Below are 27214 nucleotides of genomic sequence, written 5' to 3'. Positions count from 1 at the left end.
AAAGTCAAGCTCCCAGTGGAGGGAAAAGTGAAAGCTTTTGTTACCTTTTGTTTTGTTTTGTTTTTTTTCCAGTGGTAGATATAAATCCCTAAATTAGTTTAGATACACTTATTAACTGCCATTAAATGGGGTTCCCTCAGGATTCAAGTAAAAATAATCACATACCTCACAAAAATACTGGAAAAAAGAAAGAATGAAAGCACCAGAGTGGAGCAGCTTACAGGAAGCAGAGAGCACTCTTTTTTTTTAGCCCATTGTGGAGCTAAGGTGGTAAATGCTGAAGAACACTACAGGCATGTATGCATGTGGCTCATAACACACTAATCTTGTTCAGACTGTTTGGTGCAATTGGTCACCCTTCTTACAAAATGATAACACAATGCTTGGTGGAGTCTAACCCCAACACTCTAAATATGTTGCTCCATAACTTCAGAGCAACATCCAGTGAAATTAAATACATGCACATATTCCTACAAACTTAAATTGTTCCTGACTAGCTTAGGTGTTTATATCAGTTACTGTGGCTTTAGAGATAGCAAGTGATTAGCCTATATGCCAAAAAATACATTAGCATATGCTTGCTTTAAGTGGACTACAAATGATAGTTTGCTAAGTCAGTAAACCAGAAGAGAGAACATGTCAGATCAATAGTTTAGCTTTTAAATTTTAGCATGTTAGCACTGTCTTTTATAGGCTAATTATCTTGCTACTGTTAGCATACATCTCAAAATTTGTTAAGACCACAAACAATCTTTCAAAAGTAGATAAAAGCATCAAATTTTAAAAACATGTCTCCCTGGCACCATTAATTTATTGGCAACTTGAATTTTAAAAATTTCAAAATTTTCTAGTTTGACAATCATTCCCATCTAGTTAACAATTATTTTATAAAAGAATTTCAACCACTGGATCAATTTAGAAGTTTTTTTTTCATCTATATGCTTCTAGCTTGTTTGTTTCAAACGAGAAGTTTTTTGTTTCAAAAACTACTTAATTTCAGTTATAGATGTGTTACATTTTGCACCAATGATCCAATGACAAATGTTGCTGCACAGGTCAAGGGATCACTATTTTACCTCTAAGTTAACGCTATGAAGCTGGTTTCAGAGATTCATTGGTGCATGAAGACTTCTTTGCCCTTGGTTTGGCTCTGCTGGCACACCCTGTCATCAGCTGTTATTGGTTTTTTTGTTTTTCTTACAGGCTAACACAGAGAGACAGATAACTGTCTGTCAGGCAGTGCTGCCCAGCTATCAAGTTCCAACTAGGAACTCAAGGGTAATGTTCTCTGCATTTTAACTGTCCTAGTTTAAGCCATTATAATTAGATTGTAATTTATATTTAATGTTTGTTTTATTCATTGTATTTTTAGTTTATTTCAGGTTAATTATTACCTCATTTTTAAAAATGCTGTATTAGATTTTATTGTTATTGAGGTACATATGTTAAAATATTTGTTTTTATATTTGATGTTTTTAACCCACTTTGTAAGAAAGGAATTTCTCAACTTTGGGATAAATAAAGTGTATCTGTTTTACATATTATCTTACCTGGCAAGTTCACCTTAGTCTGTCTCTCTGGGTGACCTTCCTACCCAGCCTATATAATACAAGGCTAAACAGTTCTATCTAGTGGACAAGTGAAAGTATTGCATCTTCAAAAGGTTACCTAGATGCCCAGAATCACTTTCATTAAATAAATGAATAATAAAATTGTATTAAACCAGTAATAAGCATATTTCACTAGTAAGTCAAATAAATGTTACTATGAACTGAAGATCGAGCCTCTGATAACTTCCACAACTTTATCTAAAATATGAGCACACGTGGAATTTCAAACTTTGAAACTCTTGTGTGTTTGACTCCTTGAAATTCAGAAACCCATCACAGTGATGATAATGCTTCATTATTATTTACCGTTTCTCTAATAAGCTCTGGGAGTTACATCACTCAAGGGGATAAGCTGACTTCACCCTAACTTTCCTCTCACCCCTTCTCCTCTTTGGGTTTTAAAAGTTTTGAAACCTAAAAAATATATAAAAAGATCTAACATAGTGAAAGTGAATCATCATAAAATTTTGAAGCATGTTTTTATGCCGAGCTCTAATGAAATTAGAGGTACCTTTGGTTAAAGCAAGACACGGGGGTGAAAATCCTGCGATTAAATGAAAACGTCACTGTAAACATCACCAAATAAGAGCTGCTCTTACAGTTTACATTACTGTGTGTACATGCATTTGAATCCTTCGTATGTATGTGATCAGAAGTGGAAGAGAGGGACAGATCTTCTATTTGAGTGAACAAACCAATAAAACATAAAATAAACTATCTCGGCTTTCTTGTTAATCTGATGTTGGATGAGAAGTCCTGGCTCACAGTGTCCGCGCTAATTCATCCCAAAGGTGTTCTATCGGGCAGAGGTCAGGACTCATCCATGTCTTTATGGACCTGCTTTGTGCAGTCACGTTGAAACAGGAAGGGACCGTCCCTAAACATTGTGCAAAATGTCTTTGTGTGCTGAAAAATTAAGAGTTCCTTTCACTGGAACTAAGGGGCCAAGCCCGAACTCCTGAACAGCAATCCCACACCACCTTTGAAACTTTACACTTTGCGCAATACAGTCAGACAACTACCATTGTCCTGGCAACCACTAAACCCAAACTCGCCCATTGGATTGCCAGACAGAGAAGCCTGATTCCTCACCCCAGAGAACACATCTTCACTGCTCCAGAGACCAGTGGCAGCGTGCTTTACACCACTACATCTGACACTTGTGCTTGGTGGTGGCTTGGGAGCAGCTGTTTAGCCATGGAAACACATTCCTCCTGTTTAAGCACAGTTTACTTACACAGCAAAACAAAAAGTATCTAATTCTGCCATGTTTCCCACTTTTGACAGAAATGATCTCCTGGAGTGACTTGCACCTGTCTGACACTGAATGAGCACTACTACACCTCCAGCTTCTCTCTTACACACACTGCTTCTAGTTTGTAACACAGAGGTCCATGTCCTGCACAGGGTGGAGGAAAACTTCAACAAGCCTCTCTAGCCTGCTGTGTAGCTCTACAATACAAAAGGTGATAGTAAACTACAGCCGGTCTTCTTTATATTAGCTGTTTAAGGAAACCAGGCTTTCTGCGTGGCTTTTAATGCATGATTTGACTCTCTTGTGCACAAAATGAAGACAAATGGCAATAGACTGTGGGAGTGGTCCTACAATCCTCCTATCAAATTGTTTTTGTTTTTTAAAGTGAAATTGCGAGTGAATATGAATCAACTGCCCACAGAGAGGCAAACAGTTTCTAATTTATCATTTTTTATCTGTAATTGTATATCTGGAACTGTGACTTGAAACAAATAAAACATGCATTTTTTGTGAAGAGTCTGTGGAAATGTGGTACTTTGAGCCTCAACATAACCTGCTTTATTATTTTACTATGCATTACTATGATCTTCCAGCCTGGTTTAAAAAAACAAAAAAACAGACACTTACCTAAAAAAAAAAAAGAAAAGTGCTGTCCAATAAGCTTGCTTTGTGGTACACCCCTCACCTCAGACACCTTTTTCACATTCCTCTTGGAATGGCTGAATACCACATTCAGCCAAGCAGAAAGTTTTAAATCCATCTGCTCTGAGACCTCCGTCAAAATACGAGAAACAGAGAAATTAGGTTCAGTGCAAGAGGTTATTTTATTATTATTATTATTTTTAACCGTTGACACAATCAGCAGAGAATCAAGGCGTGACATGAAGACATGAAGAGGACGGGGTCAGATCTTGTTGAATGCTGCTACATCGACACTCTGGACCTGAAATAAAGCAAAAAAATTTAAGTGTACCAGGATTATTAACGACAGCGAGTAACTGCATGTTTTGATTTGAGCACGTTTTACACCGGATACCGTTCCTGATGTCATCCTGAAGAAAAAATCCCTCAAACTGTTCTTGTACAACTGCTCGTGTTATGGAGTCTTTCAGCTTCACTTTGTCCCTTTCTGCCTCAAGGTGGCAGCAGTGTGCTGACTGTGGCTGATAATGTGATGATTCTGTCAGACTGCTCTGATTTTCCTAGGTGAGCCATCCTCACTGAACCTAATCTGTTCACTCCAGCTTCTCTGATGCTTTTAATCTATTTTAATTTCTATGTTTGAGTATGTTTACTTTGTCCATTTTCTGCCCCCCCCCACACACACACACACATTTTAATGATAAAAACATGCATATATGTAATTATAATTAAAATTAGCATTAAAAGAGTAAGGAGGAGTAGAGGGGAAATGGTGGCTTTATCTATTAGCCGGTTTACTACTGCAAGTTAATGTGATTTGGATTGCAGCAGCAGATGGCTGCCCCTCCATGAGCCTATTTCTTTAGGTCTTTCTAGCAATTTGTGTTTTGCCCTCCTACTAGTGGTGCAACGGATCAAAAATCTCACGGTTCGGATCGGATCACGGTTTTAAGTCACGGATCGGATCAATTTTCGGATCAGCAAAAAAAGAAAAAAGACAAAAATTGAACAATTACTTATTGAAGTATTTTTTGCCTGTTAAAAACATTCAACTCTAGACTCATTCCACGCAATTATTTAAAAAAAAAAATGGTACAATATAGGGCAGTAAAGGGCTTTGTATCTACCACTCAATTCAATTTTATTTATAAAGCGCCAAATCACAACAACAGTCGCCTCAAGGCGCTTTATATTGTAAGGTAGACCCTACAATAATACATAACGCTCATTATATCGCACTCTGCTGAGATATAATGAGCTGTCACAGTCACGTAGCTTTCCGTTGCCCTGGACGTCCACCTATTTGTAGTAGTTAGGGCAACAGAAGATGCCTGGGACAACTTAAAGCTTTTCCTGCTCATACATGCTTGGAACGATCTTGCCACTAAAGTGGACGCGCAACGGGATATCATAGCGTGGCTCAAGCACATTCATCATAGTTTAAACCCCTTGTTTTGCACAACGGAATACGGCCACCCGTCTGCAGCTAAACACCCCAATAGCTTTTGTAATAGCTTTAGCCCGGTCGGACTGGGCAGCAAAGGGCTGCTTAAATACCGCAAACTCCTCTGCTCCTCCACTTGGACCGCAACCGCTGGCCATAACTATCGCTTGACAGACCCACCTCGCGCACCATACACATACTTTTTTTTTCTTCTTTTTCGAATCTTCGGATCACGTGCGTGCCGAACCGTGGAGTGGGATCGGTTCGGATTACGGATCAACCGTGATCCGCTGCACCACTACCTCCTACTGTCACTAGAGCATCATTTGATTTTGGGGGTTTTTGTGGGGTGATTGCTATTGTGATTATTAAATAAATCAATCAACATTTCCCACTGTGATGGGAATTCTGGATGCCCAGTTAGTCTGTTATTTTATGAGAGCTTAACAGAAATAAGAGTACTGAACAAGACTTACATAATCTTCAAACTTGGTGATTTCCTCCTCTAACATGTCTGTTCCCACTTTGTCGTCCTCCACCACACACGCAATCTGGAGCTTTTTGATGCCGTATCCAACAGGCACCAGTTTGGACGTCCCCCATAACAGACCGTCGGCCTGTACCGAGCGCACACACTCCTCAAGTTTTGCCATGTCTGTTTCGTCATCCCACTAAAAGAAGCAGAAAAAACAGACAGTGAGCTTTTTTTTTTCTTTTTTAAATAATTGACCTACGACCGGGCTCAGACAGAGCACGGACTTACAGGTTTGACATCCAATAAGATGGAGGACTTGGCGATGATGGCAGGCTTCTTGGCCTTTTTCTCTGCATACTCTTTCAATCTCTGTTCTTTGAGTTTGTCTGCCTCTTCATCTTCATCACTACCAAACAGATCAATATCATCGTCATCCTCCTCCTCCTCTTTAGCTGGGGTGCTGGTCTTCTGCTGGACAGCGGTGCCCTGAAGAAAATGAAAAGAGTGGAAGCATCTCTGGATTCTGAAAAGTGAAAGCTGGTTGAATGTTTAAAAACTCACGTTTGTGTAAGGGACTGAAGGAGCAGGAGCAGAAGCTGGGCTGACGGCTGCAGGAGACTTCTCCAAAACTGCAACCCGACATTCCAGTTTGGAAAGTGCTGCCCTCAAGTTCTCCACCACTAAAGAGACATGAGATACAAGAGTGCGTTTAGCATGAATGAGGAACATGCGAATATGAGTAAAGAAGTGATGCATATTCTAGCAGATCAAACACTGTGAGAGTTAAGACAACAGCACTGAATAATCCTTTAATTTTACAACCAATCAAATGTAAATCAGTAGTTAATCATGTTCATTCACTTTTCTCTGTTTTACAAAAGGTCTCCAGCTCTGTAGGTCTGCTAGACTGGTGCCTGCATTTGCAGTTAGAGAGCTTGTTGATTAGAAAAAAAAAAGTGTGATGACACCATTTTCATGTATTTAAAAAAAAAAAGTCTTGTCAAAGTCATTTGATCATTATTAGCTGCAGTTCTAATAATACTTAACTTCATCTGAGGGCACCAAAATAGCTCTGCTGTAAGTAAAGAAGGAAAATGCATTAACATCTGATGAAAGCTGAAAACAAACCCACCTTTGTGTAAGCTCTGGTTCTCCAGCTCCAGGCTCTTGATGCGGGAAACGAGTTCTCCGTGATCAGCCGAGCTGCCGCCGATGCTGCTGCCTGTGCTCTGAACCGCAAAGACAGAAGCGGAGAGGGATCAATACAGTTTAATGAGAACATCTGATGGAGGATGTGGAATATTAGTCTTTTCATCAAACAGAACACCCATGTGTGAGAAAACAGCAGGTTGCAGTCTCAACAGCCAGGCTCTAGAGCCAGAAAGTGACAGCACAAGTATGCAGCAGTTTACAGACCCCAGTAGAAATATGCAGGTGACTGTGTCTGAATTGGAAAGTGCATACAGAAAAGGCATCTGTAAGCTGAGGTATTCAGATCAGTAAAGTGTGGTTTTCAACAAAGTCCACTGACAGAGGTGCTTCCAGTGACACACAAGCTTTGGTGGCACTTACAAGCTGAGAATGTTGGCTTATGGGAGGCTGAGCAGACCCTCTGTTACACAGTGTAGTCTTCAGCTTTGGGGCAGATTTCAGGGAAGAAAGGAAATGAGGAGAAGGGAAGGAGCAGGATTTATTGAAGTTCATGCCAAAAGGAGAGCAATGAGGAGCACAGAACAGAAAGCAACTGGAGCAACCACAGGAAATAAACAGAGCTCAGAGGTCACAGAAGAGATAAAAGACTACAACCACATTTTTACACTAAATCACATTTACACTTTAGAGCCTTCAGATCAACAGAGAGCTTCAACTCAAACGAAATCTCCATTATCAGTTAGTTTAATCCATCTCCGTCAAGGAAATGAAAGCTAGGAAAAGTCAGAGAAAAGGAGGGAAACTGGTCCCATGTGTATTAGACTGTTACCATAAAATGGTAGCACTATAGCTATGTTATTTCTAAATTCAAACTAGTTTTTGAGCTATGCCGATGTCAGACTGCACTATATTCCTTCCTAAAAGATGACGATCACTGTGTCTGATGTGTAGCCTGAACTGGGCATTATGTTAATATTTAAGCTAAGATTGGACTGCTTACATTTTGGAATAACTTGAAATTATTTCCTATTTCCAAGCCAACTTCAATTTGTTACCTGCGTTTGCCTAAAAGAGAAAGACACTACGCCCAAAACTAAAAGGCTGGATGCTCTGATCTAAATGGTCGAGATTGGTGAAATTATATTAGTATGTATACATGTACTTGGATAATTTAAGCACTTTTAATACCACATCAATGGTATCCATCAAATGGAAATACAGCGTGTTCAATGATACTTACCCCTGCTAGAGACTTTTGGATGTTCTCCCGGGCCCGGGCAATGTCCTGAAGAATGGTGTTGGCGCCAGCATCCTTCAAGAAAATGAACAGCTGTCAGTGTCCATTCATCTCTGACTTTATGACGCAAGGACAGACTCCACAATTAGAACATTATATTCCAAAATATTAGACTGATTTACCCCCCCCCCCCAAAAAAAAAAAACAACAAAAAATTGCAACTACACAGCTCTGGTCAAACCGGACCTCTAGCAGATTTGTGCTGCAGGTGCATTTGGATCATTTTAATTAGTCAACTAATTATTCTGGCTCAAAACACATGGTTGTGTCCAAAATCCTAAAATTAAGGCTTCAGAATCCAAAATCCAAAACCAGTGGATGATGTCACAGTGACGATCTACTTAGATGTTTACATTTTAATATGGCCCCCGACTAAGGCCGTAATTTTTTTTAATTACAATGTAATTATATCTACATACAAATATTTAAGGATAGGTACACTAGAATAAGGAGCTAACAAGTCAGGTTTTTACAGGAAACAAAGATAATTATAATAAATAATTTTAAGTACAGCGCAAGTAAAAAAAATAAATAAACAAAACAAATATCAAAAGCAAAAAAATTTAATAATTCAATAATAAATAATCTACATAATGAATATTCAATTATGATGTACAAAAATAATAATGTAAAAAGGCAAGATTAATCCACTTCATAATACCAAAAGGCCCTGAAAAGTACAAAATACTAACGATATAAGATGGCAAAATATTGTTTGTTTTCCCCCTAAACTAAGAGAAAATTGTGTAGTACTTAAAGTTACTTACAGTACAATTATTTCTCTGTTTCCAGTAAAAATGTCCTGTATCTACCTGTAAGTATTTGTATGTAAATATACTTACATTACAATCTCAAATAAGATTCGTCCTCAGACAGAAGGTATATTCTAAAGTTTCACTTTATTTATTTTTAATTACAATAAATAAAATATTGCTTCAAATTCAGCCTGTGGAATAATACAGTTTTGATCAAATACAGCACAGAACAACCACAAAATCTATGCACTGTTAGAATCTAATCTCTACGCAAAGACACTTAAGATGTAAATAATCCACATTAATATGGTACAACGGTTTCAGATTAGACGTGAGGATTAAAAGCTTAAAGCGCAAGATTTAACTTGTAAGGCAGCGTGGTTACCTTTGTGGGTTGTGGTGAGCCATTCATGTGCTCGTAGAAGCGCCTCTCTGCTTCGTCATAGCGTGGTTTGTCAAACCAGATCTTTTCCTTGGCCAGAAAGTCCACTGCACTCATTTTTCTACAAAGTAGAAAGCAGGGAAGGAAAATACAGGGATGTATGAACAGGACACAGAAGGTCAGGGAAAAAAGGAAATGAAGCCTAAATTATTATTAATTCTTATACTAAAAATCACCCAGCATACAGAGATTTCACCAATATAAAATCTGACTTTTTATTCTGTAAGAGACTAATTTTTTAATTTCTTTTTAAACAGCTATTCTCCACCAACAGCCAACTACACAAATGCATAACAAAAAAAAGAGGATGGTAAAACACAACAATGGGTCAGATAGTCAAAACACAAAGCATAAGGAAAATATTGAACACAGATGAATGACAAAGAATGGCTTAAAGTAAAGAAAAATCAAATTCATGTGGGAAAAGAATGGAGGTGATATGATGGTCAAAAAACCCAAAAAAACCAAAAGATGAACTGAAACATCTGGAGCAGTTCCCTTCTCCCGGTTTGATCATACTTGTCCCTCAGTGGGGCGGCCGAGGCAACTGATGAGGCTTCTGCTTCTGGCCTGCGCTCCTTCTTCACAGCTTTATTCCCACGGCAACCATGGAAATGGCTCTCAGCAGCATCATACCGCCACTTGTCCAGCCACACCCGCTCACTGTTCGGATGGAGGAAATAGCGAACTCCTGCAGCTGCTGCTTCTTCCTTCTCCGGGAGCTCAGCCGGCTCCTCTTCCTCTTGTATCGGGTGCAGAGCATGGAAGACCTCAGCTTTCCCCTGTGGGACCACACGTGTTTCCTCTGCTACAGCTTCGTCGTTTTCCTCCTCCTCTTCCTCTTCTACAAGGCTTTGAGGGTGGTCACTACATCTGGAAGTAGAGGTGCAGCTGGACCGTTTGGTGGAATTGTTACCATACAGATTTTGGTAAAAGGCTGCCTCAGCACGGTCATAAAGTGGTTTGTCCAGCCACACGTCTCTGAGCAGCTCCACTGGGATGCGGGGCAGTCCATTAATTGACTGCCGTACGGTTGGTGTGATGGCTGCTTGGATGACAGGGGTTGCAGGAGTTGGGGCTAGAGACTGATATCCTTCATCAGGTGTTCTGGATGCAGTGGAGCGACTGGATGGAGCTTGAAGGTCCAGAGAGTTTGGAACTGATGGCTGCATCGACCCCTCGACAAAGCGGCGTTCTGCTTGGTCAAATGTCGTCTTGTTTACCCACACTGTTTGTACAACATGGTGGCAGGCCACCTGGTCACCATGGTTGCATGATGGGCCAGCCGAAGGTGGAGCTGCAGTGGATGAAGAGTTTAATCGTTTCCCGGAGGATGGAGGTGATCGGTTCGACTGGGTGGTCCCATTAGAAGAGCTTGCCAGCCAGCACTGGTAGAGGCTCTCTGCTCTCTCGTAGATGCTGCGTTCAAACCACACATTAGTGCACTCAGACTGCAGACCAATCAACCCAGAGAGCTGATCAGACGGCTGGCTGCTTTGTTTGTTTTTCTCCTCGTTCTTGTGCTTGTCGACTTTTTCTTCTGGGCGGCTCTCAGGATTAGACAAACGTTTTCTGCGGCGACGGCTTTTGCCACTACGCTTTCCTTCTCCGTTTATGCTGCCGCTCTCCGGAGACGACGACGCGGTCTCTCCATTTCTCTGGCCTGGCTCAGCCTTCTTTCTACAACCCAACATGGTCTTTGTGGACTGATCCACCTGACAATGGCTGGGAGGCTGACCATGCTCTGACTGATCATCTACAGAGCTCTGGGTGTTCTTCTTAGACATCTTTGAGCCGTTGCGGAGACAAAGAAAAGAGAATAACAGGCACAGGCTTTTGGGTTAGTGAGAGAGAGGCACGGAGGTTTAAAGACACAAAGGGGTCGATCTATTTTACACAGTGCTGCTGATGAATTATTGAACTTTTGCTTTGTTACAGAGATGCATTTATGGCAACACACTACAAAACAAATTCTACAAATCGGTACCAGAGAAAAACATGCAGCATGCAAGCAGCTGGTGTAGACTGAAGTTAGGTGACTGGACAAAGTCTGTCACCTTGAGAATTCAGCATTGCACTTTTCACACTTTCGCCACAGCTGAGAAAGGAGCAGGACAGTATTTGCAGACAAGTCCATCATTTCAAAATGCTAATGATCAAAGCAATTACGAGAAGGTTTTAGCCAACTGGCTATGGAATTAGGGCTGCACGATTAATCGTTAGAAAATCGCGATCTCGATTCATACTTATGTGCGATCTCATTTCCAAATGACAACGATTTCAAAAAAAAAAAAAAAAGACGACGACGATTGTACCGCATTTTGATCCGGGACGTAATCTGCATGAAAACAAGCGCTCACTCTTCCTGCTCAACAAATGACAAGGGCGGAGCCTTATACCACGTGATACAGAAGCTGTGCCGTGATGCTCAAATTGGCAGGGAAAAACAACGGAGAACACGTCAGGGATGACGAGAAAGTGACAGGAGAAAATCCGTCCCGGTCAACCACCCAAACATCAATAACGGGAACCTTATACAGCGCTTCCCTATACACGTTGAACTCCCGCAGGCACAAAGAAATTACGGAGGCTATTACTTATCACCTGACCAAAGATATATCAACACTGTGCAAAACGAGGGATTTAGGAAAATGATCAACACCCTAGACAAACGCTACACAGTGCCATCCCGCAACTATTTTTCTATTGTTGCACTACCTGCTCTATACACGCAGTGTCGAGCAACGGTGGAGACGGAATTTCAAGCAGTACAACATTTTGCGGCAACCACAAAATGTGAGGCATTTATTGTTTTTATGTGTATTTATTGTTTTTATGTTCAGTTTCAACTGTTACGAAGTTGATGTGCAGTTAATAAGTGCAATAAATATTTATATTGGAAAAGAAAATCGTGAGAGAATCGTGATCTCAATTCTAAGCAAAAAAAATCGTGATTCTCATTTTATGCAAAATCGTGCAGCCCTATATGGAATACACATTTTTCCTTAGCATCTGGCGGTTGCCAGGACTGACTGGTCTGTAGGCTTGTGTGACTCAGATGTTAGCGCTCATAGTGGCCAAACCTCAATAAATGATGCTCTTGGTTGCTATGTCATCACCTGTTGGTTTAGTGAAGTCCTGTTATGGAGTCTCGAGCTAAGTTTTTCACCATATTTTCAGACTGTGAAACAGAATGCTTACTGGCTTCTCAATCACAATGGATAAGCTTCACTTCTGACAAGATAAATCGTAGCCTCTACATATGCCCAATCCAGAAGTCTAAATTAAGCTTTGCCCCAATAAAGCAAGTTAATCCACAAAGACTTTAAATAATTGTGAGAATTTCTATAAAAAAACCCCAATCCTTTCCATGTGGTTATGATTATAAACTATTAGTTCATAGAATTAGTAGATTATACACAAGAAGATATGAGATACTGTTCATACAGAGGTGCCTTACTCCATTAATACACAGGCAATGCCTGCCTGTCTGACTGATGTTGAGAAACTGAATAATTTTAACATATCGCCCAGTTCTAACCCAGATCAATTGAATCTAATTTTTTATGAGTTGTCTAGAATCTGATTTATCAAATCTTGTCTTTCACAGCAGACACTGTATTATCAGAGCTAGTAAGCTATCCAGTAGAGCTGGGCCATATCATACCGTTCACGGTAATACTGGTACAATGTTGGGCAACGATAAGAAAATGAAATATTGTGATAGAATATGGGTAAAATGCGCATGCGCAGTGCCTTTGTTTTCATATGCACATGGCGGAAAAAGCATGGTGGCAACGGAGAATGAGAAGGGCGAAAGCAGATCGTTGAATGAAACGGATGAACCAGAATTGGTTTGTAAAAATGCTGCAACTTCAGTGGTGTGGAACTGGTTTAGCTCTCGTCCGTCAGATACACAACAAAGCACTATTTTTGGTAGAGCATGCTAGCGGGCCGTCGTTATTACCGTGTTTTTTGGAAAATACGGCACACTTAAAATCAATCCTTTGATTTTTCTGAAAGTCGACAGTGCCCCTTGTAATCCCGTGTGCCTTATGTATGAATTCTGGTTGTGTTTACTGACCTCAAAACGATTTTATGTGGTACACGGCGCTCGAAAATCTGTCAAATGTTTCAGTACGACTTTGCTAAGCTACGAAGCTGCACCGCTTGATGGATTGTCAGAGCATTACGGCTATCGTAGGCAGGAGCCTCGCGGAGTGATACGTACTGTGCTTCAACATAATATTACCATATTGTGTGTGTATAACCTCTTTTTAAGTTTTGTGGATATTATACATGGTTTGCTGAGGATATGTCGGCCAATTTCCACTGGAAATACCTTTTGGTTAAACTGTCAGCAAGGAATTTGCATTTGCACTGTTAAATTTTTATATAACTTTAATGCACATAAAAAAACAGCTGCTTGTTTAAGTAAAAATACATTGATGGGGTTTCTTTTGCACTAATAAAGTTGTGCAGTTGTAAAGTATTTTGTCTAGTGTCAATTATATCGTCAGTTATATCGTTATCGCAAATTTTCAAATGTATATCGTGATAAATATTTTTGGTAATATCGCCCTGCTCTACTATCCAGCATATGCCATAGCTTTTATATTATTAGCACCATTTATGACTAAATATTTATGCAAAGGATACACATTAAACTGACCTTATAATGCACTCCTTTGTTTACAGCTTCCATTATATACTTTACAAACCTTAAACAGCTTTGCAACACTGAACATACACAACGACATGATAGCAATCACAGGAAGAAAAGGGGTCATTGAGTAAAAGAAAAACATTAATGGACCAATGCAACGCATGCTCATGCAAAATAAATAAATAAAATTAAAATAATAATACAGTAGGTATTAAAATTCAGACATGCACTAAATCATGCATCTTTAAGTTTTAGTAATATACTACAATACAGCAAATGCATTCCCTATTGTTCATACAGAGCTTAGTTAAAATGATCCAAACTAATACAAAGCTATAACAACTTGGGGTACTGGTTTGGGAAGTCATTTCCTGCTTGATGTTTATGAGGAGATCTTAGTCAATCTGTTAACTCACCTTCTTCGGTAAAGGTGTTGAGCTCAACCTAGTATCAAAGTCAAATGCTCAACACGTTCTTTTCATCCAGTTAACCGCAAGCCATTGAAAAGAAATTTATCAATCACCACCTTGCAAAATGAATCAGACAATACAAGGGATACAACATGTAAGGAGGGGAGAAACAGTACAAAAGATGGACATAATTACCATGATGTGACCCATTGTTTTCTGAACTCCTGTTTTGAAGCCAAACGTTTCTACCATCTCCATTTTGGTTTCAAGAAACTGGATGTGACTTGAAAGGGTATGTCTGAATGTGAAACTGCTTGGTCATTGGCTCCCGACTTGTGATTGACAAGCCGTTAGCCAATGAACAAGCAGAAAATACCACTGATAAGCCTCCTATTTGACACGTGGTAGGTTTAAGATTTTATTGAGTATGATCTTAAAGGAGTAACTAAGACAATGAACTCAGTAGCAAAGTGTTTACAGAGGTCAAAACAGAAAGGCTTTTTTCCTCATTGACTAAAGGACAAGAACACTCATTGCAGCCATAGTTATAGCCATCTTTAGGCTTTCAGACTGAATACCGGTTTAAGGCACTTCCACATCGGCTTAATTTTTTCAAACCAGGAAGCTAAATCCATCTTTTGTACTGTCTGTGCTCAACGCAAGGTATGTGACAGCATTACAAGGAATACTCACATGTGAAATTCTGAAGGCAAGATGGGAGAAGACAAGCTATACATTAAAAGATTTATCTAGATCAGATATTCAACATGAAAGTCAACCTTTCCGCAGTCTTTAAATGGCTCCACTTTTAGCCTTGGATGATGCTGAATGGGAAAAACGCTTTCACTGAAATCCAATATGATCCTAGAACATGAAGTAAAACCTGGACCCACCCTCCCTTCAGTTGGGAGCACAGTTTATTTTCCTCTACATCATCAAAAGTAGACATTTGCTGTTAAAGCACATCACACCTTTCAATACTCAATCTAATTACCAGATCAAACAAATTAGATACGATGTGGAAAACAGATTTTATCCATTTTCTTAAAGAACTGCTGACTAGGCTCAGCTGCGGTAGGAGGGGAGGTTCATTTATCAGTTTCAATTTCTGTGCATTTTCAGGGAGTTCTAAGAGTGCATCCTGTTTTGAGGAGCTCCACTAGCAGCCAGTATGGTTGCCTGTCAGTGAAGTTAAGAGGATAGCACTGTTGGTATATATATATATATATATATATATATATATATATATACACATACATATATATATATACACACACATACATACAAACATATACACACACACACACACACAAAACCAAACATACTCTTCTGAAGGCACCTCCAAAATATTTCATACAGTAGAAAACTGCCGTTTTTAATTTAGCTTAATTTTATTAACAAAAGTTAATACTTAATTTGTTGGGAGCTATTTCGAGCTGCAGCTCTAGTGAGTATTTCTGGCAGCAGGGTGGTGTACTGGGTGCTGGATCAGCTCAAAATAAACTACATGGCAATGTTGGAACATGTCATGGCTTCAAGCAGTTTTTGGAAAAGAAAAAAGAAAAAAAAGAAGAATTCTATGCAATGGTTGATTTAGATATACCAGGGTGACTAATACTTAAGACAGTTTGATTGTCGGTTTTGGTTGGCTCACAACATTCAGTTGATATCCCTATGATTTTATAATTTGGAGAAAAATGAAATCACCCCAGACACCCTGTGGCATTATACAGAATGTGCTCTGTTCTCCTTTGATGTCGGGTATCCCTGCATGTATATAGCTGGTGCAATTTCATTCACAAATAGCTTAATTCATCAGTCCCTCCTCGATAACATTTAGAAAGGGTGGCTGACAAAGAATATATACGTGATTTAGAGCAACAAGAATTCACCTCTCCTGCCCTGATCTGTATAGAAGCTCATCAGTGACCATGTTCCAGAATTCAAGGCTGCACTTCCACTTAAAGATACTTGCTTAATGTCATGTAGAAAACCCTGTCATGCCAAATACTAAACAACAAAAGACAGAGCATCAGGAGCGCTGTCAACTTCCAAAGGTGCGCGCCCTGCTAACCTTAGCCAGCTTTCATCTTCTTGAATTCGGTCCTAGCTAGAATGAATTCTGCAGTAGCCATTTCATTTGCACCGGAATAAGTCTACTTGTTTTAAAACGTGGCCCCAAAGAGCTTCTTTTTAATACTGACAATGCCGTAAAAACCTAACCAGCACAAGCAGCCACTGAAGCCGGCATCCGGCAAGCGTGACTGCCGCTCCGGCAGTGTTAGCACTAGCACGCTGCTCATTCAGCTAGCAGCTTGCTAGCCACGGCTAATCCCAGCCAAGCCCCTGCTCTGTTAACCACTGAATATCCATCAGTTTACCCAAAATGTCTTTTAAAGATTCCCACCACTAACAACCACACTGAAACCTGGCTGTCGGTCGGCGTTGAGCTTACTTACTATTGTGGGTTTTTTTGTCTTGTCGGTGTGAGGCCGGGCCAGCGGATAAAACGTGTTTCTCCGGTCGTGAATGACAGCGGGAAGGAGGAAGAGGAGGAGGCGGAGAGGAAGCAAGGAACAGCGGTGATTGTGTGATCTTAGCGGGTGGGGGAGGGGAGGTATGAATCATTAATGTTGCCTCATGCTCTGTGTTGAATGTCATGTAGTTTTGATATATGAAAATTGGAATAAATGTGACACTGGAGTATTTGCATCTCATCAAATTAGGCCACAACTCAGTTTAAAGCTACACCTCATAATTTCCAACCGTTAGTATGACAGGCTTTACTGTTTATGACACCTTCACTCAGTTATTATTGTAAGTCTCCAAATCATTTACATCTGCTGTTATAGACAAATCAGTGGCAAAACACAATGTTTCATTCTCTTCAATCTAGATTTCAAAACCTCTGAACTTTTTATTTCTATTGTTCAGCCAGTTCAAGTGAACAGTCTTGAATTTTGACTCATATGACGCACTGGCAGATGAACTATGTAATGTTATTCAGGGCCAGAAAAGGTACTAAATGGACTTGTCTGGAAATTTATTTTTCAAGATTACAATTAGAGTTTTATGGTGCCTTTTGTTATCAGTGAACTCATGACTTTGTCCATCCATCCATACACACACACACACACACACACACACACACATTCATTTTTTAATGTGTACACAGGTCTGGGCTGCAGTCTATAAAGAGACCAGACCCTTCCTCCCCAAACGCAAACTCAAGCTTTTTCAGAGGAATTCCCAACTGAGGCCCACCTCTCCTGGAGCAGGAAGAGGTGGGCCTCTTCATGTGGCCTAAGACGCAGCAGCTCGTCCACCCTCTTCTACACCCACAGCACATGCTTTGTGGATCAGGCCGCAGTCAAAGGGAAATACATTGTCAGTCAGATTCTTGGCTGACCACTGACTTCAGATCTAACAATATTCAGTGTATAATTTCCCAAAACAAATTAAAACAAGAATTTATCGAATTTATCTTAAATGATTTATCCATATGGCTGCCTATTAATGTTTCTTATTAGGCTAACTGACTCATCGTTGCAGTGGCTTGTTATCTTTTGTTTTGAAGGTCAAAAATTAAGTCTGAGCTGTCAGCTAATAGCTGATTTCAAGACTCCAAAACTAACAGAAAAATAAGGAACAGAGAACCTGTTAACATGACACTTTATGAAAATTGATACTTATTTTTAAATTAGAACTATTTTTTTTTCAATACACCATGTTATACACAACCATACAGTAGCTATACTTGGGACACTATTATTGTATTGGAGCCACACAAATGTGATTACTCTTATCCTAAAATTTAGACGTATGCTTTATCCAAACAAATATTAAATACAATAATAATAATTTAAAAGATTAAAATGATCCACTGACTCTACATTACAATCCAATCAAGAGCAGTAAGGCAGTACAGCAATGAAGATGTTCATAACAGGGGCTTCTGTAGTGATGATGAACAATATGGTCTGCATAACAGCTTTGTTCTACTCGCTTAGCCTCTCCTTCAGCCTTCGAGTCTCACATGACTTTTAGTAAATGTGACAAGTTGGATTTATTCAGCATTTCGTTATGAGAATATATCAACAAATACTGGTACAATCAAATTTGGGTTGTACCTTACTTGCATCCAAATCCAAAAAGACAGGGTTATTTGAGTGCATGTAAAAACAGAAGTCATGGTCTAATAATATACTGTCAGAATCAATTTTAGGATTAAGCCAATGTTGACTTTTAGCTTACAGGGACTGAAAGAAGATGAGAAAATGTGATTTAAAAAGGGACAACTTGTTTGTGTTTTTGAGTGTGATGAGAAGAGGAGAAAAAAAAAGGAGTTCCATGTTTCCATGTTGGGTATTTATCAAGTTAAAAGTCTAATGAGTAGTTCTTAAAGGCAAATTTGTTCATCACTTTCTGCTCCCTGCTGTTGACTTTCGGCCGAGTTCCCTGGCTCTCTCGGTGGCGGACTCCACAGCACTCATGGTTGACGCCCTCACACTGCCTTGTTCCAGCGTGTGAAGCCCATATATGGTTGTTCCACCTGGCGTGCAGACTTCCGAGCGAAGTTGAGCTGGATGCTTCCCGGAATCACGTAACAACCTCCCAGCACCCTGCAGCAAATAGCAGCTTTCAAATATTGTATTTGGACACTCAGGAGTCAGAGCTCTGAAGTGAGCTGTTGTAAAACAGAAGTGAGCAAACTGTTAAACTGACCAGAACAGTCTGAGAGGCAATGCTGTGGGCTAGAGCGCTTGGCATGCCCATTTTAACAGCTCCCTCTGCCAGAGCTTCAGCAAAAAGATACACCTGCGGAGAAGAATCACACTGAGCAGAATAAAACATGAACTCTGTGTTAGATTAGAAAAATCCTAAATTAATTGAAATTTGTGCAAGTTTTTTCTCTTTTAAGTCATTAAAGACTCTGGAAAAAGAACAGTTAAAAGAAATCATAAAAGCCCAAAATTGACATGACATTCATGACCATGATGAGTTTATGTAAACCTCTGAGCACAACTGTGCTCGCAGGAAGCTCAATTTCCAGGCAGGTACTACCAGTGACAGTGAAGAATACCACTGATTGACACATGACCTGGTTGTAAATAAATTAGAAGGATACCTAGGCAACTGGAGCCTGGAATATATAAGCAACCGTTATCTTCAAAGCAATGTGTATGGTCTGAGAAATTCATGTTACAATGGTAAACAAGAAGTTACAAAAGCCGCTTTTCCATTAGTACCCATTTTCACCACGGTTTTCAATTAGGTCCTAGTACCTGGTACCAGGGTTCCAAGCGATCCTAGCAGGCACCAAGATGTCTGACTGCATGCCAGTGATTGGCTGGTTAGGAGTGTCACTTGAGGTGTTATGAGAGCATCTCGTTCATGAAAATCAAAACCGCGATTTTTGAAACCCAGCAACGGGTTTAATGGCTACCAAAAACAATGCCGTGTTCCCCAAGTCTGACGAAAAGCCACAGAGCGAGCAGCAGGTATATTCTTGCCTCAACATCCACCTTTTTTGTAGTGTTCGAGTTGCATACTAATTAAGTCATGACACGCTCGGACACATTGCTATAACAACAACCACACACATTGGGTTGTACTCTGCTGCAATGGAAAACCAGTCGATCCGAGTGGGTACTAATGTAAAAGCGGCTAAAGACTTCAGATAAAACAAATAAACCAACCAAAAGAAATACAATCTAGGACACTCACAAAGGCTACTCCGCTGCCACTCAGCCCAGTATGGATGTCAATCCAGGCTTCAGGTCCCTCCTCCACCAAACCACAGCGATGCAACAAGGAGCGAAGTAGTGCGCCGTCCTCCTGTTTTGCGTGTGATCCTCGAGCAAACAGGAGAGCACCTTCCTGAACTAAACATGGTAGATTTGGCATCAGCCGGATGGCAACAGAGTTCTCAGGAAGGAGCTTGAAGTTAAAAGAGAGGACAAATATAGATAGATCAGCATTGAAAGTTACAGCTCACCCTAAAATGAAATTTGTGCATGCACACAAGTACAATTAAATAAAAAGAATAAAAACAAAAAAAATTAGTAACCTGTAAATATTATTGCAAAGATATACTGAATTCATATTATTTTACCCAAATTTGAGTCAGCATGCTGAACTTCTGAGAAGTCAGCAATTAATAAAATGTAACATTTTTCCACTAAAATAGTGGTCAGGAATGCAAGTAAACAATTATAATTTGGCATATTAATAAAGAAAAATGTGCTCTTTTCATGCTTTTTCATAAAACATAAGAACAAGAATCATATTTTAGCATTAAAAATATCCCCTTTATTAATGAGTTTGTACATACTAGTGGATTAACCATTAGAGAACCAAATGATTTTGTAATTACATACACTGCTAATTTAGGGCAGCTCAGCTGTGGCATAAAGATGTAACTGGGTGATGATCTGATAAATGTAAGCACTGTATATATAATTTGTGTGTGTATAGTATTAGTTTCAGGTAGGAACTATTTTCTTTCCATATAGCTATACCTTTATTTGGAACCTTTATTTGGAGCAGAAGAAAGTGTGCCTCTGCCCATGAAGACAGGCGACTCCCCTCTACTCTGATGTTAGCTAGCTGCACTCTTCTACTGGTAGATGGAGGTGGTATACAAAAAATACTTGAAAAACTTGAACATGAAACTGCTCAGAGAGATCTGTGGTATTTGAAATAATGGTTCGTGATTTCCATAAAGAGACACTGCTACAGAGTTATTAAAAATATACAAATTGGGGGAGCTTTGAGCAACTTATACACAAGAGAAGAGAGACATCTCTGCAGCCATCTCAAAAACTCATTCACACCATGACAGTACAGACATAAACACACTACAGGCCAAAAGAAGAACACAAATCTGATTCAGTGGTAATCTGTCCCTTAAAAGACACCAGAAACTATGTGGCACTCACCTCCTCTAACGTTGCTAGTGTTACTCCTGCTGCAACAGATACAATCATGTGTCTGTCAGTGACGTGTTGTGTGATCTCCTTGAGAACTAGCGGAACCAGGTGAGGTTTGACTGCGACAAAGACCACATCGGACCCACAAACCACCTCTATGTTGGAGTGAGTTACAGCAATGCCCAGCTCCTAAAAGCACGCCAGAATAATATTACTTAGCCGAAGCACGAGCTCTGACACAAGATCAAATCATGCTGATGGCACACAATTCCTTTATATTGTTAATTTTTGCAGAAGCATTTACATTTCTAGGACTTGGAAGATATCCTCCAGTATTACAATTATTTGCTTATGACATGATTACAGTTCATGTTGCTTTCTAAAACTCCGCCATGATAATAGACTCAGTGTTGTTTCAGTGATAGTAGCACGCCAGTGTTTAATGCCATGTTTAGAAGTTTAGAGGAGAGGAGTAAACTTTAAATGGTCAATTAATCATTTACTGGGTCAATAAAAAAAATCATTTGGATATAATCCAATAATCTATTCAGCAACTTTGTACTGTTGGTTGAGAGAAACAAAGTTGCAAAAAGAAAGTTTTAGAAAATTATTTTTCATTCTTGGGTGAGAAAAGTGTAAAACACTAATCAGTCACCATAAAAATATGCTTTTGGGAAAAAGAAAAGAAAACACAAAAAAACAACAAAAAAACACTAAAGTGGTCTGACGAGTCATTAAACCCAACAACACAGTTTGCTGACTCATTTCTGGGGAAAAATTCAGCAGACTGAAGCTTAATGATCACTGCTGTCAGAGACAGAAAGGTTAGGCCCAAAATCTAAAGTGGTATACATTTCATTACATTTTCAAGCAGTACAAGAATATATAAATGCAAAAACCACCTCTCCAAAGAGCAAATTCATATAACATTCAAATCATTAAATGTTTGTGTAAAAACACACAAAGTTAACTTAAGTGACACAAATAAGAAAGGGTTAGGAGAAAATGCAGTATTGTTTATTGCAGTGCCCTGTAGTGAACAGATGCAATAAAGTTTTTATTTCTATTGATCAGTGTTGCTAAGATATGACTTTACTTTCTGTTTGTCAGCTTTCCACATTTATGATTAGCTGTGACAGCCAGAAGATCTCCCATGTCAGCTTTAGTGAGAACTGAAAAGAAAAACAAAAACATTTGGGGCTTGTGAAAAATTGTAATACCCCTTCATAAAATCTGTGGTTTTACACCGGGCTTGAGAAATCCAACGCTTCCTTGTTTTTTAAAATCTAAACTAAACTTTGATGCACTGATCTATTGATGCAAGCCGAAAGATGATGGCCCTATTCTAGGAACTGACTTAAAAAATGACCTCTAACTTCATTAACACTGAGATCAATAAATGGACTCTGATCAGGACGTGCTTTAATGATCCTTAATATAACCTTTGACGAGAAACCTTTATGTGGATCTGTTTCTGGTTGACCCATTGAGACCATTTGAGGTGATTTTCAGTAGAAAATACATCGAGTTCAGATTCTGAATTTCAGGCATTGTACCTTTCAAAACATGGTGGCATCATTTAATGACTGAATTTCAACCTGTGACCACATTTTAACATGAACTGCTTAGAAAACAGACTGTCTGCAGTTTTGCCTTAAAGTCATGTCAGGCTTATAGTCACATCATCTCCAAGATCCCAATTGTGGCAGACATTTTTTTAATAAAGACAAATGATCATTGATCAGTTTTATATATGTTTGATTGAAACAGATTGCTACAATAAAGGGAAGTAAATGTTAGCAGTACAGGAACCTAACTGACAGCCTGACACCTGCATTATTATAGAAAGTCTCAGCGTTAGAAAGATGGCAAGTACAGATTTTATATTCTGACCTGGTCATAGATCAATGATGTAATCGCCATTTCCATCCCTAAATATAGACGAATGAATGATTGTAAAAGTGCTCATGTTAATTACAAAAAACCCACACCATCTAACTGGGATTTTAGCATTTTTAAAACAAACTTTTGCAATTTCATTTACTCCAGTATGTGCTCTGATGTTGACTTTATGAATGAACAAAAGAACGTGGATGTCAGTCAGTTGTTTTAGGTGCAGCAGGAGGGAAGAGAAAGAAACTCAGAGCAGGTTAAGTTCACAGAGTTTACCAATTGACTGACTCAAAGTTTAAGTTAACCGTCTTTCTGGAACAGAAAAGCCAGAATTTTCCTCATCTCAGAGTTAAAAAATTCAGTTGTTAGTAAACCTGATTCCCAGAATAGGGATCATGTCTACGAAAAGGTAAAAATGTTACAAATACCTACGATGCTTAAAAATAACTGGCTGCTTCACTACAGTTTTAGGCTGAACTGTAAACTGATCTTCACCATAACTGCTTACTTCAATGCAAAATGATTCACACTGAGAACTTAAATGATAGAACAATAAACAAGAGGGAAAAAAACCTCCACAATACCTGAAAGCGTCCCAGATTCCTTGAGGATGGTGCACTAACTTTGACGTTTGCAGGAAGGACATTTCCTACAAAGAGAACATTTATTAAATACTAATGTGTCCTTCATTTAAGTCCTCCTCACTTCTTCAGTTCTCTCTACACTCACCAGATAAGATGCCTTTGGCGATGCCAAACGCCATGTTCCCTGCACCGATAAAGCCAATCTTAAGCTGAGAGTCCATCTCTGGGTCCATTTTGATCTGAAACCAAAGCAGGCAGCAGGTTACAGCAGGAACATCGAGATAACATGATGCCAGTGATTAAAAATCACTTGAAAAGTAAACAATACCATGATGACGCATTTTCCACTACAACAAGGGTTTCACACATTGTTGTTTGAAGATATTAAACTATGTACATTTTACAGAGCAAAAATAAATAAATAAACTCAGGGAATGAATCCGGACAAGAATCAACACTAAAAACGTCACCACTCCAAAGACAATCAATTTGTGTTCAAAAAGATCTTTGTGTCCATGCATATGAGAAACCCGATTACTATGAGAAATCAGGTTAAAGCAAAAAAACAAAACAAACTCACACATATATGATAAATCCTAGTTGACAGGTGGTCAGTAATCAGATTCCCCTCCCTCCTCCAGTAAATGCTGCCACAGCCTAGTTTCCCTGTCATAGGTCATTATGAAACGGCATCCTTTACCCAGTTCTGGGTTTGCAGGACAAAAAAAAGGCTTAAGTACAGAAACCAGTCAGTGTGCACATCCGATTTCTCTCATGTTTAGACTGCAGCCTGTATCACTGTATGTGGTCAATGAGCAACTGAATATTGTTGATTTGACTGAACCTAGAAACACGTGACTCACACTCAACTGCCATTCTCCCAATTAAACAAAGACAGTCAATAGAAGCGCACATGAAAATATGAATAAACCCCACTAAAGATGCAGTGGAAAAAATAACAGTGGTGTTTGGACACATGTTGCAGAGACAATAATTTAAGTGTTTGTTGGGGTACACCTGGATTAAAATAGAATTAAAATTGTTGAGTTTTTGTTGATCGATATTATAGTGATTTGTTAGATGGAGGTTTTGTGGTTTCATTAGTGTTGTACATGTTTCTACACAACATCATACCTACTAATTCAGGAATCTGAATTACCCTTGTAATGGAAACACTTTAATAGAAAGCAGTGTATTTTTGTATATGTAAAAATGGGAACTTGACTATGTTGATACTGCAGGCTTTTCCTATGTTTTGTTTATAAAATGATTTGAGACCGTTACTTATCTGACAGAATATTAGAAACACCTTATTTCAGCAACCGAGAAAGTCACTCTGACATTACAGTCTTAATGAATATAGAACTGATTGCCAGACAGGTATACTGTACTTAAATTTAAAAAAGTGAGCTACACCTAATATCAGTGTATACTGTAATCCAGATGTTTTTTTAAAAAAAAAAAAAAAAGCAGACAATGACAGCATGTAGCATGATTTACTGACTACTATGGCATATTTGGGCCATTTTAAGTTTAATTATGGAGCCAGAGAAAGGGTGTGTTTTCTTGCAAATTTAGTTGTAGTCTGAATTTTTCATAACAAACATACAAGTTCAATATTGGAGTGCATCTGTTTTTGTTTTTTGTAAATCTTTTTCTTCCCATTTTAAATTTGACACTTTAATATTTGAATCTACAGTAATGTGCAAACATCTTGAGTCACCCATCAATACTTTATCTCTTGCTTCCAAAGACCCACCCTGCATGTGTGATGCTTTGGGCTCTTCGGTTTCATCAGAAATTGTCTCTGTGGAAAACTGTTTGCCATTGTTAAGGAAGGGAAACCAGGATAAAAGGCTGAGGTATGCAGATTAAACAAGAACTAGATTGAAAATCAGAGGCTCAGGTCTTATGAACTGATGAATCTAAATGTGAAATTTTTGGTTCAAATGATGTCCAGAGGAGGTCAGGAAAGAGGTACAAGAGTTAGTGTCTACAGCTATCTGTAAAACATGGTGGAGGTTCTGTCATGGTTTAGGGCTGCATTTCAGCCAGTGGCGTTTTTGATCTTGCCAAAACTGCCATAATACCATCAGATTTTGATCCACCATGCAATACTATCCAGAAACCTGACTGGCAGCAGCATCATTTTTCAACAGGTAAAAGCCCAGACACACGGCCAATGCAGTAAAAGCATAACTGGATAATGGAACAAAAACAAAAAGACAATGGGGCGTGATCGGTCATGGACTGATCTCCCCAGGACTTCAACATTACTGAAGCAGTGTGGGATCATCTTAACTGAGGCAAAAAGCAGCAAACATTTCCTTCAAGAAGCCTGGAGATCTATTCTTGAAGACAAAGAAGTTACGAGAACGCTATCCTAAGAGGGTTAACGGCAGTCAAACCAAATATTGACTTTCAAGCTTGTTAGAGTTGTACAAACTGTTTTTGCCTTATATTCTGTATTTTCATGCATGCTTTCATTTCTCAATAATTCACCACACCCATTTCATATTTTCCTAGCAAAATAACTGAATGAGAAGTGACTCAAGACTTTTGCACATTACTGTATCCCGGTTCTCTCCTTCTAAATTTAGGGCTTTATACTGCCAGAATATGTGAACGTCTTCCCTTTTGAAAGTTGCATAAGTTTATATCTTTAAATTAGAATATCCGACACATTTACTTTCCGAAATTTTGAATTTCCAAGGAATAAATCCCCGTCTTCCCAGGCGCCATATTTCAGTTATTTTAATACCTACAATGGCCCTCCTACGCCATCGTAAATTACACACGACACCGCCTCCACGGTTATCACCCCTACAATTAAATCCAGGTTCTGGGTGGTATTGTCCGGGCAGGGCTGCGGCCAGTGTAGTACTGATGCTTCGCCATCTGACTCTTCTGTCACCTCGTCGTTTCTGTCAGAGTTAACCCCGGGTCCCACCAGAGGGTGTCTGGACTCCATAATAGCGACCATCGTCTTTTCATAGCGCCACCAGCCCTGTATTTTAGTTGGGGCCGGGGAGTCGGGCTCTCGCTTGCACTTGTAGTATGCGCTTTTGAGAAGTTTCCAGCGAAACTTTAATTGGTCCACGGATCTGTGATAACCAGCCGCTGTCATTCTCCTGTGTGCCACTTTGAACAGTTTGTTATTCCTCACTTTCCTTCCGTCTAAGCACTTCTTCATGTCCAGCTCCTTGAGAATTTCCAGAAACAACTCAGTTTCCTTCACGTCCCAGTTCTGCTTCTTGATGCCAGAATCGTCCATTGTTTTAGCAACGCAGTCTCATGAAAACCCCCACGAGCTAACGTTCACACGGCTAGGTTGCTAATAGGTGCTAGCATGCCTGCTGTAGCAGGAGCTGTTGTGATGTTGCTAGTTTAAAATCTTTTAGCAGTATTTAGCACGGAGTCTTCACAACCGTATCAATAAAGTATTACAATTCTGCGTTTTAAACCCTCTAAACATGAAAAAAAGCCCCGCTCATGCATCTGACTAGGAATAGCTTGAAAATAATCCAGGAGAGATTAGATTAGAAATACAATGCACGTGTTTCTTTTTGACTGGACAACCATAAAGTAACACGGAGTGACACAAACACGATGGCGTGAACAAAACCGGGTAACGCTGGCGGTAGGACATTTATTCAC

General features: G+C 39.4%; 2 protein-coding genes across 6 annotated transcripts; both read right to left on the bottom strand.

Annotated features, from left to right (window-relative positions):
* Window positions 1-3670: 3670 nt before the first annotated feature.
* Window positions 3671-16730, bottom strand: eef1db (eukaryotic translation elongation factor 1 delta b (guanine nucleotide exchange protein)). 4 transcript variants are annotated; one of them, XM_063500878.1, is made up of 9 exons: window positions 16608-16730; window positions 14155-14212; window positions 9016-9133; window positions 7819-7890; window positions 6559-6655; window positions 5988-6106; window positions 5715-5912; window positions 5428-5622; window positions 3671-3808 (listed from the first exon to the last, which is right to left on the bottom strand). In XM_063500878.1, the coding sequence occupies exons 3-9, from the start codon at window positions 9127-9129 to the stop codon at window positions 3770-3772; spliced, it is 834 nt and encodes a 277-aa protein (XP_063356948.1). In that variant the 5' UTR covers window positions 9130-9133; window positions 14155-14212; window positions 16608-16730; the 3' UTR covers window positions 3671-3769. The 4 variants fall into 4 exon arrangements, with proteins under 4 accessions (XP_063356948.1, XP_063356945.1, XP_063356947.1 ...); XM_063500875.1 differs by lacking the exon at window positions 16608-16730 and adding an exon at window positions 9592-10859; XM_063500877.1 differs by lacking the exon at window positions 14155-14212.
* Window positions 16731-17163: 433 nt separating this feature from the next.
* Window positions 17164-27176, bottom strand: pycr3 (pyrroline-5-carboxylate reductase 3). Of its 2 annotated transcripts, none has more exons than XM_063460494.1 (7): window positions 26385-27176; window positions 23703-23796; window positions 23558-23622; window positions 21090-21269; window positions 19876-20088; window positions 18874-18984; window positions 17164-18770 (listed from the first exon to the last, which is right to left on the bottom strand). In XM_063460494.1, exons 1-7 carry the CDS (start codon window positions 26829-26831, stop codon window positions 18567-18569), a joined length of 1314 nt encoding a protein of 437 aa, XP_063316564.1. In that variant the 5' UTR covers window positions 26832-27176; the 3' UTR covers window positions 17164-18566. The 2 variants fall into 2 exon arrangements, with proteins under 2 accessions (XP_063316564.1, XP_063316565.1); XM_063460495.1 differs by having other exon boundaries at window positions 17166-18770; window positions 18874-18966; window positions 26385-27173.
* Window positions 27177-27214: the final 38 nt, after the last annotated feature.

Source organism: Pelmatolapia mariae, linkage group LG17 (genome assembly GCF_036321145.2).
Source record: "Pelmatolapia mariae isolate MD_Pm_ZW linkage group LG17, Pm_UMD_F_2, whole genome shotgun sequence".
Classification (NCBI taxonomy): Eukaryota; Metazoa; Chordata; class Actinopteri; order Cichliformes; family Cichlidae; genus Pelmatolapia; species Pelmatolapia mariae.
Note: the sequence above shows the minus strand (reverse complement) of the source record. Positions and strands in the feature narration are given on the sequence as shown.

What these genes read in the sequence shown, in the direction of transcription:
- eef1db (XM_063500875.1), bottom strand. Translation starts at nt 10,859, where the DNA reads ATGTCTAAGAAGAACACCCAGAGCTCTGTAGATGATCAGTCAGAGCAT. An exon ending in CTTCAGTCCCTTACACAAAC is followed by an intron (nt 5,913 to 5,987) that starts GTGAGTTTTTAA and finishes CATTTTCTTCAG; the next exon opens with GGCACCGCTGTCCAGCAGAA. An exon ending in TCACCAAGTTTGAAGATTAT is followed by an intron (nt 3,809 to 5,427) that starts GTAAGTCTTGTT and finishes GCTTTATTTCAG; the next exon opens with GTCCAGAGTGTCGATGTAGC.
- pycr3 (XM_063460494.1), bottom strand. Translation starts at nt 26,831, where the DNA reads ATGGACGATTCTGGCATCAAGAAGCAGAACTGGGACGTGAAGGAAACT. An exon ending in CCCAGAACCTGGATTTAATT is followed by an intron (nt 23,797 to 26,384) that starts GTAGGGGTGATA and finishes CTTTGGTTTCAG; the next exon opens with ATCAAAATGGACCCAGAGAT. An exon ending in CGCCAAAGGCATCTTATCTG is followed by an intron (nt 23,623 to 23,702) that starts GTGAGTGTAGAG and finishes TTCTCTTTGTAG; the next exon opens with GAAATGTCCTTCCTGCAAAC.